The sequence below is a fragment of the Zeus faber genome (genome assembly GCF_960531495.2).
Source record: "Zeus faber genome assembly, chromosome: 11".
NCBI lineage: Eukaryota > Metazoa > Chordata > Actinopteri > Zeiformes > Zeidae > Zeus > Zeus faber.
The window spans coordinates 6461870-6474907 of NC_137205.1; the positions used below are offsets into that span (position 1 = coordinate 6461870).

Below are 13038 nucleotides of genomic sequence, written 5' to 3' on the forward strand. Positions count from 1 at the left end.
TACTATCAGATTGCTATTGAAGAATTGGATAAACCCAAGACTGCTTTTGTCTGTCCTATGGGATTTTGGGAGTTTAACCGTATGTACGTTCTAACGTCTGATGGAGAAATATATGGGTGACATGAACTTGAAGGATGTTCTTGTGTTCAGACAAAACTGATGCAAGTTTTGACCATGCCCCTTTGGTCCGCCACTATATACAGTATATATATATATATATATATATATATATACATACATACATACACTGATCACACAAACAATAGCTGTCGAATTGTTATTGATAGTAAATATTTTTATATTTTTATATTATATTGTATAATATTGATTATTTACTCATTTTTTATTAACCCTGATTATCATATGACAATAACATTTAGTGAAAGCAATAGAATTTTTCAGGACATCCTTTGGCCGATTGTGATTACTTAAATGCAAGACAATTGTGCGGTTGCACAGTACACGCAAAGGGGGCTAGTGCCGAGAGATGTGGAATTCATCAAAGACCAAAGCAATCAAAATTCAATGTTCACTTGCTGGTTTTTATACACACTTTAATTTTGAAAATAAACTGCTTGCACGATACAAAAAAAATCATAAATACAGTGGTGAGAACACTCTCAAAAACAAAAACAAAATAATAATCCACTATGGCTTAAACACAGCATTTTCAGGTGAGAGAACAAGGTCGGAGGAGAAAATTCAGGGGTGATGTTGGACTGTGTGACCACAAGTACAGTTGGACTTTCTATGATGAGGAGGCAGTGAAAACAAACATGCAACTAAAGAACATCAATATCTTTCCCTACGCTACCAAACTAGAAGGTCAAAGTAACCGCTTGTTTCCCAGAGGCTGCGTGGATGGCGGAAGGTGGAGGGAGTCTGGGTCTTGCTGGAGGGAGGAAGGGAGAGGCCCAGAGGACACTTTTTAATAGGGCCTGTCTCGCCGCTCCTGTCTGTGATCACCCCTGAAGACACACAATCAGAACAAGCTTTATTCAATAACGAAAGTAACCGTTAGGATGAAAGGAAGGTTTGGCATTTTACAACCCAAGCCTTATCAAAATGACGGTTCCCATCGTGAATAACAAACACTTTAGAGGTGAGAAACCAACTGCTTCTCCCTGTGCTTGAACGCAGTCCAACAGGGCAAACGGGTCACCTTAAAATGAATGGCATCTCACAAAAAACACTCACTCAATCGCACTCTTAATTTCTGCCGGTTATACCCGCATTAACGTACAGTAAGAGACTAGAAACACATTATGCACTGCAATTGTAAAAAGTAATTCAACAAGAGTAGTTTTACAGTACGGAACTTACCTTCCGTCCATCTTGCCGGGTCCGCCGTACCCTCCTCTGTCCCCACCGCGACCCCTGAAGCCCCCACGCTCTCCGCCACGACCCCTGAAGCCGCCCCGCTCGAATCCCCCGCGACTGCGCTCTCCACCAAATCCTCCTGGGAGCAGAACAAACAATTTCAGCTGTATGGCTACGAAGATAGAGACTCAGGCTTATGCAGTTCTAAATATACACCGACAATCCCTATGTAATAATGAAAAACATAGCTTTGAGTAATTCAATCTAAGAACATAATGAACACACAGTTTTGATCATTTAATCATCTTCTTAGATGGTGAAGGTTGGCTGAAGAGGTAGAGCTGGACGATAAATCGATTTTATCAATAATTAGAATTTATGGTTTAGAATGATGTTTAAATTCTTTTTTTATCAATTTTCACTTTAAGTTGGGTAATTATAGTACGTAACTGCCACCACTTCCCTGAGCTCCATAGTTCATAGTAATGCAATAGTTCATAGTAACGTGAGAGTTCTCTTCCGACAGACCTAAAATAACAACATGGCAGCGCGTGCTTTGTCCACTAACACAGCCCTGTGTTTCAGTCGAACCATGCATCCCGACATTGTTTGATGGCACATTTTATTACCGATGATTGCACTCTGCAATGTGACTGCCTCCAAACAGCTTACTTCCTTAGGGACCACACCAGCAAAATAATCGTCCAGGGACTGAACGATACATTGGGCTCTTGGAACCTCGGGGAGGACTGACACGTCTGCATAACTACAGACCGCGGCACTAACATGATCAAAGTTGAAGACTGAATGAGTGGACCAACCTCCAGTGCTTTGGACACAAACTGCACAACACCATGGGTAAGTGTCTAAATGCCAATGCATAATTGCCTTTTTTGTTTGAATAGTGCTTTAAACATTAAAGTTTATTGATTGATAGATTAATGATGCCATAATTAACATTCTCAACTTAAACTTAGTTAATTTACTAGTATAAAAGTTGATATATTTTAAATATATATATTTTTTCCATTTTAATCAAATGTATACATATTACCACAAAATGCACACATTTATACATCAAACAGCACACATACACTGTATGTACACATGCGTTTGTATGCATCAATAACATTTTGAAAGTTGAAACTAGATATTAACGTCTCAGAAAAAATACTTATTTGGACATACTAGCCTATGTGTGTGAATGAAGCCCAGTTCAAAATACTGATTGTTTCTTTTTTCTTTATTTTTATAAAGAGAATGGTGTGAAGGACACACAAATTGAGCGTGCCATTGGGGTTTGGATAAATGTCAGTTATTTTTCTCCAATTGAAGGAAAAAAGCAGAGAGATGGCTGTAGGACAGACTGAGCTCAGTCTACCCACTCGTGTGTTTATCACAGAGTCCCCAAGCAGGGGGAGTTCAAGGCAAAAGATGATAGAGTGAGTCCTGGAACAGTAGAAAGCCATAGCCCATGTCCTGTGGTCAGAGAAGTCACCCAGGCACCTTGTGCCTACATGGCAAGACATAGATGTATTAGAGTCAGTGAATAAAGCCGTGAAACCACTGCAATATTTCACTGATGCCCTGTCTGGGGAGGCCTTTGTCAGCATCTCCTACATCAAACCGGTGCTCCATATGTTCAAAAGCAGTCTCCTACAACCGGAGGAAGAAGACACTGGAATCACACACACAAAAAAAACAAAAACCCCTGTCACAGATTAACTCTTGGACTTGTCCTCACTGATGAACCCCAGGTTCCGGACAACTTACGTTGACCATGACAAGGTGGAACAAATTAAGAAAAGAGGTGTCACAGAGCTGATGTCTCTGCCCGCCAACAAAATCACACCAAAGCCTGGCCCACTTGTGCAGCTGCACCAAGAAGAAGCTCAGCCTGAGACAGAGAAGAAAAAAACTTTAGCAAGCTTCTTCAAGAATAAAGTGCCATCTTCCTCCCAATCAGAGGCAGACAAAATTGAAACTAAGCTGGCAACCTCCTTGTTGTCCCCTGACACTGATCCACTTCTGTTGTGGAAGTGCCACAAAGCAAACTTCCCAAGGCTCAGTAATCTGGCCAAGAATACCTCTGTGTACCTCTGTGTACAAGTGCCCTGTCAGAGAGGGTCGTTTGTGTGTGTGTGGGAGGGAGGGGTATTGTAACATGCCACAGGGCATGCCTCAAGCCAGAGGCAGTAGACAGGCTTGTGTTCCATGTAAAAACTTTGAAAGACATCACAAGCACCTCATGTATGATTTTGTTATTTAGCATGCAAATAACATATCTTTAATTTTGTTGACAAAAGTGTTTTTTCTTCAGGGATACATTTTTCAAGAGGCCTTTTATTTATTAAAAAGTTAAGATAGCACTTTATTAATCCCAGTAAGGAAATTCATCTTTGTTTGTTTGCTTTTGTTTATCATTTTTATTGTTAACATGAAAAAAAACCTAATTTTAATTTTTTTTGTCTTTTGTAGTTTTCTTTACATTATTTTGGGCATTTTCATGCTTTATTGGACAGTGGCAGCGCAGAGAGACAGGAAAGGTGGGAGAGGGGATGACGTGCCGCAAATGGCCTTGTGCCGGAATCAAACCCAGGCCGCTGCACAAAGGACTTCGCTTTGAAAATGGTGCACTCTACCAGGTGAGTCACCAGGGTGCCCGCTTGTAGTTTGTTTTTAAGAAAAATTGATCGGTGTGGTATGAAAAACATCAGAGATTTTATTTTTAGGCCACATTTAGGCCCTAAGAAGAGGTTAGCTGTTTTTGCATTGATTTATAATCAGCACCATGAATTAATATTAATGACAGTTGACCAGTCATTTAGGACAACATAGTGACCTATGTTCCTTCTCGATGCTATGGGGAGTTATTTCCTTACCTCTGTCCATGGGGGGCATCGCATCTCCACCCTCAGATTTAGGTTCCTTGCACTGGTTACACTCATTGCGCCACGAAAAGTTCAAGTTGCCACAATCCCTGGAGAAGGACGGAGATTGAGTGCAGTTTCAGAGGCCGGCCACCAGAAACCATACAGGTCGATTCTGCATCTCACACAGATTCACACACACACAAAAGCCTGACTCACGGGTTGGAGCATTTCCAGTCTCCAGCTCTCTGCTGTCCCCCTCCGCCACCTCCTGCTCCTCCTGCCCCATTGCCTCCTGGGTAGCCTCCTCCTCCGCCTCCTCCACCACCTCCTGCTCCTCCGCGGCCACCTCCAAACCCACCGCGGCCCATCGGTCCTGTATGGAGCAAGGTTAGGGTTAAAACCGACAAGTGCCTCGATGTTCGGCCACAGTGACTTGTTGGGGACTCACCTCCTCGTCCTCGGCCGCCCCTCATCCCGCCTCGGCCTCCAAAGTCCGCCCTGCGGGTGGCGAAGGACACCTTGATGGGGTTCCCATTGAATTCCTTGCCTGCCGAGGGACAGCCAAACAATAGTTTTCACATTCAATCAAAAAGGCGAGGGCCATATTGTTTTCCATATTAGAAGTCATTGATTCATTAACCAGAACATCGACTGCATCAAATTTTCTATGAAGGAATATGCATGTCACTGTTTTCACATACTAGGACGTTTGGACGTGAGGACGTTTGAGTCGCACGAGTGTTGGGACCTGCTCGATTCCTCAAACAAACTAGGGCTTATTCCGGCATTACATGATGAATTTCAAGTACTTCAAGCTATTTTTCAAGGACTTCACGCAAAGCAAATATAATACATTTTCAGTGTGATCTTTGGAGCGTGATAAGGACCTAAAATAAATACCACCAATTTTGGTATAAAAATTGTAAAATTAAAGTTTATGGCCGCAAGCCGGCGAGAGCGGTCCGTATTCTTCAAAGTCGTGTGCTCTCCCGTCAGAAAATCTCACACGGAATATGAGATAAATACCCAACTACTTCTTAATCAATCAATGAATGTTTATAAAAAAAGAGTTCAATAATCTGGTAAAAGGTTCAGGTAGAAAAAAGGGAATTTAAGTGAGTTAAACAACAAGACACAGAAGGGAAGTAAAAGAGTGTTCTGGTGAGGGGGAAGTATTAACTATAGATTGAACTGTAGGGATTTCATTGGAATGTGTAAAAAGGACAGCTAACTCACCCTAAACTGAATAATAAAATAAAGGAATCACTGCGCCTAAACAAACGCCTAACATCAAATCCCGCATCCCCACGTATTATTTGGCCCCGAAACGGTGAGAGGCGGCAATGGTGTTCGGCTGGGATCTTCCGAGGGTTGGTGTGATTGTAGGTTGGTGGTTGGACTCGGCAGCGTCGATGAATCCTGTCCGCTTGTTGGAACAAAGGGTTGGTAGCTCGTCCAAAAATAACTCCATTACCGGTGTTGCATGGCCGCACGATGCCAGGAAAATATATTTTTTAAATTAAGGGTTTATCAGTGAGGCTTGATGGGATGGTGGGGTGGCGTTCGAAGTCGATCACGGCGCCCCAATGTGTCTCTCCATGTGCCCCTGTCTCCCTCTCCAATTCTATATGGGATAACCTTGGTTTTAAACCAAACGCAAAGAAGTAAAATAAGTAATTTGCAGTCTTTCCAAATGTGGCCCGGTACAGAGAACCGGGTCTCATCGTCCGCAGGGCAGGGGCTCAGTTAAAATAATTGCTTAACTTGGCTTTTTATTTATTTAATTCCTTTTACATTTTTTGGGGGCTGCTTTCTAAAATCTCACAACAATGGATAAAGAGCGGAGGAGCAGAATAAAATGATCTAATTGTGTAGTTATCCCTGATAAAGCCATTCCCGGCATGAGTCTCTGTAACTGGGCGGACTGCATAGGAGTTTAAAAATGTGTCCTTACTGGAGTGAAGATAATATGTGGGTGTACCATTCAGGGTACTCGTTAACAAAAACGGGTTATAGATTCAAGATTCAAGAGGTTTATTCATCACATACAGTGGGGCAAAAAAGTATTTAGTCAGCCACCAATTGTGCAACTTCTCCCACTTAAAAAGATGAGAGAGGCCTGTTATTTTCACCATAGGTATACCTCAACTATGAGAGACAAAACGAGAAAAAAAATCCAGAAAATCACATTGCCTGATTTTTAAAGAATTTATTTGCAAATTATGGTGGAAAATAAGTATTTGGTCAATAACAAAAGTTCATCTCAATACTTTGTTATATACCCTTTGTTTGCAATGACAGAGGTCAAACGTTTTCTGTAAGTCTTCACAAGGTTTTCACACACTGTTGCTGGTATTTTGGCCCATTCCTCCATGCAGATCTCCTCTAGAGCAGTGATGTTTTGGGGCTGTCGCTGGGCAACACAGACTTTCAACTCCCTCCAAAGATTTTCTATGGGGTTGAGATCTGGAGACTGGCTAGGCCACTCCAGGACCTTGAAATGCTTCTTACGAAGCCACTCCTTCGTTGCCCGGGCGGTGTGTTTGGGATCATTGTCATGCTGAAAGACCCAGCCACGTTTCATCTTCAATGCCCTTACTGATGGAAGGAGGTTTTCACTCAAAATCTCACGATACATGGCCCCATTCATTCTTTCCTTTACACGGATCAGTCGTCCTGGTCCCTTTGCAGAAAAACAGCCCCAAAGCATGATGTTTCCACCCCCATGCTTCACAGTAGGTATGGTGCTCTTTGGATGCAACTCAGCTTTCTTTCTCCTCCAAACACAACAAGTTGACTTTTACCAAAAAGTTATATTTTGGTTTCATCTGACCATATGACATTCTCCCAATCCTCTTCTGGATCATCCAAATGCTCTCTAGCAAACTTCAGACGGGCCTGGACATGTACTGGCTTAAGCAGGGGTCCCTGGCGGCTTAGTGTGTTACTGATGGTAGCCTTTGTTACTGTGGTCCCAGCTCTCTGCAGGTCATTCACTAGGTCCCCCGTGTGGTTCTGGGATGTTTGCTCACCGTTCTTGTGATCATTTTGACCCCACGGGGTGAGATCTTGCGTGGAGCCCCAGATCGAGGGAGATTATCAGTGGTCTTGTATGTCTTCCATTTTCTAATCATTGCTCCCACAGTTGATTTCTTCACAACAAGCTGCTTACCTATTGCAGATTCAGTCTTCCCAGCCTGGTGCAGGTCTACAATTTTGTTTCTGGTGTCCTTTGACAGCTCTTTGGTCTTGGCCATAGTGGAGTTTGGAGTGTGACTGTTTGAGGTTGTGGACAGGTGTCTTTTATACTGATAACGAGTTCAAACAGGTGCCATTAATACAGGTAACAGTAGTGGAGGACAGAGGAGCCTCTTAAAGAAAAAGTTACAGGTCTGTGAAAGCCAGAAATCTTGCTTGTTTGTAGGTGACCAAATACTTATTTTACCGAGGAATTTACCAATTAATTCATTAAAAATCATACAATGTGATTTCCTGGATTCTTTCCCCCCATTCTGTCTCTCATAGTCGAAGTGTACCTATGATGAAAATTACAGGCCTCTCTCATTTTTTTAAGTGGGAGAACTTGCACAATTGGTGGCTGACTAAATACTTTTTTGCCCCACTGTACATATTCATACTTCCATACATACAGTATATGCAGTGAAATGTCAATCCAGGGCACCCGGTGTTTACGCACAAAATGTTCTAGACAGAACACAATAACTACCTAATTTGTACTTGACTAACAAACTGAAAATAACTGATTCCTAAAACGTAATGCAGTAAGGTAAATAGATTAATATAGAATAAAAAAAAATTAACTCAAAAGTAATACAGGGTGGGGGTACAAAATAGAAATAAAGGGAATAGACCAATGTATAGGCTGGCATAGGCTATTATGTATATACAGATATGTGCATTAAAGTGGCATGTGAATAAAGTAAGGTAGTGTGTGTGGAGATATAAAGTACAGTATACAACAGTATGGCACAGCAATACAGTAACACCGAACAGAACAGCAATACAGCACAGTATGCAGTAACCCAGAACAGTGATACAGTATGCAGTACAGTATGCTACATACAGTACAGTAAGGCAGTGGGGCCTACGTGCGTGTCTCAGTGAGGACCCATGGTGAGTTCTGCGTTGATAGTTCTTATGACTTGCGGGAAGAAACTCATCTCATTCTCTTCGTTCTCGCTGTGTGGCTGCGGAGGCGCTTGCCCAACCGCAGCAGCTGGAACCTGCTACGACACCTCCTGGTGTATAAGTCCTGCAGGGAGGGGAGGGTAGTTCTAGTGGTACGTTCGGGTGAACGCATCACCCTCTGCAGGGCCCGTCTGTCCTGAGCAATACAGTTCCCAAACCAGGCAGTGATGTTGCCTGTCAGGATGCTCTTCACTGCTCCAGAGTACAATGACTGGAGGATCCTCACCGAGACCCGGAATTTCTTCAGCTGCCTGAGGTGGTAAAGACGCTGCGTCGCCTTTCTCAACAGTGTCTGTTGAGTGTCTGTTTGTAAAGTCCATGTTAAATCCTCCGTGATGTGGATTCCCAGGTACTTGAAGCTGCTCACCCTGTTGATAGAAGTCCCATGGCGCATACGTTCTCAGTTGTAATCCTCTCCTAAAGTCCACAATCAGCTCCTTAGTTTTGCTGACGTTCAGGAGGAGGCTGTTGTCCTGGAAACAGAGTGACAGGTCAGTCACCTCCGCGCGGTAGGCCTTCTCATCGCCGTTGTTGATCAGGCCCACCACGATGGTGTCTACAGCAAACTTGGCTAATGGTGTTGTAGCTAGACCTGGCCACATAGTCACGTGTGTACAGGCAGTACAGTAGGGGGCTGAGGACCCAGCCTTGGGGGCGATCCTGTGTTCAGAGTTAGGGAGCTGGACATGTGCCTCCTCACCCTTACCACCTGGGGCCTGGCTGTGAGGAAGTCCAGGATCCAGGCACACAGTGGAGTGTTCAGTCCTGGCTTCCGCAGCTTGAGAGCCAGTCTGGTGGAGACTATGGTATTGAAAGCTGAACTATAATCGATGAACAGCAATCTCACATAGGCCCACTTCCTGCCATCCAGGTGCGTGAGTGTGGTGTGCAGCACCCGGGGACTGCGTCATCCGTGGATCTGTTCTGCAGTGGGTCCAAGGTGCGGGGAAGGGAGGCACAGATGTAATCCTTAATCAGCCTCTCGAAACACTTCACGACCACCGAGGTGAGGGCCACCGGTGGATAGTCATTCAGGCAGGTAGGAGAGGCGATCTTCAGGACAGGAACGATGGTGGACCTCTTGAAGCAGGACGGGACCACTGATTCAGCCAGACAGGCGTTGCATATTGTAGTGAGCACTGGGGCTAGTCTTCAGTACTCTTCCAGATATGCCATCTGGGCCCGCAGCTTTCCTGGTGTTTTCCCACATCAGAGCCCTCCTGACGTCATGCGCGCTCATCCCCAGCGGTGTAACTCCAATTAGCTGACGAGCTAGCGGTGCTGTTGCCAGACTCAAACCGTGCATAAAAGGAATTTAGTTTGTTGGCTAGGGAGGCATCCACATTCGTGGCTGGACAGGAGCTGTTATTGTAGCTCATAATAGTCCCCAGTCCCTACCACAAGCGTCTGGTGTCCCGTTGCTCCATCTGTAGCTCCACTGTGTATCTGTACGTCCAATAGGCGTCCTTCACTACCCTCCGCAGTTTGTAGGACGCCACTTTGTAACCGTCCATGCTACCGGATACAAGACCTTCATGTAAACGGCCGTGCGAGCATTCAGAGTGCAGTGGATTTATCGACCCACGGTTTCTGGTTCGGGAATATCCGAACTTTCACTGTTGGAGCGTAATACGTTCATAGCTAATGTAGCTTTGAAGCTCACAGCTACTTCCGTAAACTCGCTGACTTCACTGGAACTTGATTGGAACATGTCCCAGTCTGTCAGTAAGAGCGTCCTGAAGTGCAGCCTCTGATTGGTCCAACCACCGCTTTACGGACCTCGTCACCACCGGTTTGACACACGATGCACGGCTTGTAAATGGGAACCAGCAAAATCGTGGTGTGATCTGATTTTCTGAAAGCAGGGAGCGAAACAGTCTTGTATCCGTTCTTGTAACAATGGTCCAAAGTTCTATCTCCCCTGGTGGCACACGTAATGTGTTGATAGAAATTAGGCAGAACTTTTTTTAAGGTTCGCCTTGTTAAAGTCCCCAGTCACCACCACAGCCGCGTCAGGATGTTCATTCTGAAGTCCGCACAACACATCATTCAGGTCCAATAGTGCTGTGTCGGAGTCCGCTTGCAGTGGAATATAAACAGCTGTGAATTCCCAGGGGAGGTAGAATGGACGGCATAAGATGGTCAACTGTTCCAGGTTCGTCGAGCAGGAGCGGAAGAGAGTCAATGTTTTTATGGTTACACCAGCGGCTGTTTATCATGAGGCAGACTCCTCCACCCTTGGATTTCCCAGACTCCTCCGACCGGTCGGCGCGGAACAAGGAAAAGGACTTAATTTGGCTGCACGTATGGCGTGGTCCGGCATCAGCGGGTTCAGCCATGTCTCCATCAGGCAGAGGACGCAACAGTTTCTCGTATCCCGTTGGAATTTTAGCCTCGCTCGACGCTCATCCATCTTGTTCTCCAGAAAGTGAACATTGGCAAGAAGGATGCATGGCAGAGATGGACGGTAAGGTTGCGTCCTCATTCTGACCGAATGCCGCCTCGTTGACCACAGTGCTTTCTCCGTGGGCCCACCTGTGAAACAGCGGCTCCATTGTTGTCGTTGCTGTTGTTGAGAGCGTTGGTGCTTTAAATCTCTGGCGGCCACTCTGGATTTGCGGATTGAAAGTCCCCAAAATGTTCTTTCGGAGAAATTTTTATATCCACGATTGCATCGCGGCCATAGGAGATCACTGCTGATGATTTATTGCCGGGCATAGTGGAAAAAAAAAAGGAAAACAATACAAAAATCTGTGTAGTCTACATGGAGCGCCTGCTCAGGCAGCCGCAAGGGGCGGCACCACAATCGCGATATATACATGATATTATCACTGGGTTTAGGGCATTAAACACTCAAAACTCCACTGGTTAGTCAGGTCCCGTCTGTGGACGCGAGGGGGAGTGCAAGCTCAACAGCTTAATCACATTTAATCATCACATTTCAAATGTTGTAATTTCTCGTCCCAAGATGAGAATAGTATTGTTCTTCACAGAATCACCTAGGGAAAAAGATTATGGTGATTACACATGATTTAGACATTATTTCAGTCCAAAATTGCCCTTAGGGAAACACAGAGCTGCAGAATGCAAATGTGCTTGGAGAATAATCCACAGTCAACTAGCCGGGCCATTTGGCGGGTTCCCTGCTATTCAGCCCCAGTTGGTGTCGGGGAGTGGTGAGTGGGGACAAAGAAGGGTTTAAATGTCTGCTGCCATCTTCTTTCGGCGTTAAGGTGTTCTTTATTTCTGTCTTCTATCCCTCAGTGTTACCGTAGGCATCACAGGGACTCAGATGAAGGGAAGTGTCTCCCGTTTGAAGCTGACAGCGTACTGTTACAATAACAGTCTAAATCTCATTGTCTATTATTTATATTAGGATATCTCTATATGGCCATTATTAATGTCATTGTCATCTACTATTATAAGTGTCTATTTCCAACCATGCTGGATTCAGTTTACATTTCGGTGGTATAATCTATGTAGTTTTCAGCGTTCAGACAGAGAAGAAATAGAGCTACTATGAGGGAATATGTTTTTATGATATTAGAATTTGACTAATAAGCCAGAGGGAATATCACAGGCCTTTTTTTCCCTTTTTTTTTTAAACCTGTGCTGTCAGCATGCTTGGCATACAACAGAGTATTTGTATGCCATTGCGTCTAGGACAGAGTTGCAAGTGGATTTCAAGTTCTCAACCTGCAATGCAACTCTTTATTAATTCTTAAATCACCAAGAACTTCTGCAATAACTGTCCTGTGGATGACCTGTAGGATGATAAGAGCACAGTTTTTTGTTGTACAGAACAGCCACTAATCCCTCTCTTCGGTGAACTATTTTACCATGTTTGGGTCTATAAACAACTAATCACTTCTCCACGAGGGGGAGAATCCCCATGGGTGAGACAAATAAACATAGAACCAAACAACATGTACACGGCAAAACATAGGCATCGGACAACATGTATGGAAAAAACTGAGTTAATTAGGTCCAGGAAACCTTGAACAGCCATTGGCACATGGCCTCTTCCTGTCATAGTGATGGCAGTAAATGAGGAAAAAAAAGAGGGATGCAACCAGGAGGGTGCGTTCAAAGCAGGTGCCGGTGGCGTGGGCACGCCTGTGATGAGACCGCTTGTATATATGTGTGTGTGTTTGTGTTTGTGTGTGTGTGTGTGTGTGTGTGTGTGTGTGTGTGTGTGTGTGTGTGTGTGTGTGTGTGTGTGTGTGTCTGTGTCTGTGTCTGTGTCTGTGTGTGTCTGTGTGTGTGTGTGTGTGTGTGTGTGTAGTGTCCACCGGTGAGTGTACAGGAATTATCCCAATTGGTTCTGGTGTATAAAGTTGGTATTATGTCGTGGCACCTCTAAGCAGCAGAAAGAGCCCCGAAACCATCCCCGAGTCCCGCAGCCGCATAGACAAGGAAAGCAGACCAGGAAAGCAGACCCCCTGGCCCCGAGAGAACCCAGCCCCAAGAGAAGCTGGAAGCGTTCAGAGCAACCCCCACACCTGGCAGCAAGGAGCATAACCCAGTCCTAGGGAGCACAAGGAGACCCCGCACTCCTGAGACGCACACCTATAACCCACCCCCATCTGCAGGCACAAGACTCAGCCTTGGCGCAGAACCCGGGCCGTGGGCGCCA

At 44.8% G+C, this 13038-nt stretch overlaps 1 protein-coding gene across 5 annotated transcripts in view; it reads right to left on the minus strand.

Moving 5' to 3' along the window:
* Positions 1–537: 537 nt before the first annotated feature.
* The window catches only part of fus (FUS RNA binding protein), a 39083-nt gene continuing 26582 nt past the window's right edge, over positions 538–13038 (minus strand). For 3 of the 5 annotated variants that reach the window (XM_080009970.1, XM_080009969.1, XM_080009968.1), the window contains exons 11-14: positions 4410–4740; positions 4203–4300; positions 1324–1459; positions 538–968 (exon numbers count right to left, since the gene is read on the minus strand). In XM_080009970.1, coding sequence (XP_079866096.1) covers positions 929–968; positions 1324–1459; positions 4203–4300; positions 4410–4740 — 605 coding nt within the window. In that variant the 3' untranslated portion in view covers positions 538–928. The remainder of the gene's footprint in view (positions 969–1323; positions 1460–4202; positions 4301–4409; positions 4741–13038) is intronic. The other 2 variants (XM_080009972.1, XM_080009971.1) reach the window with 1 other exon arrangement.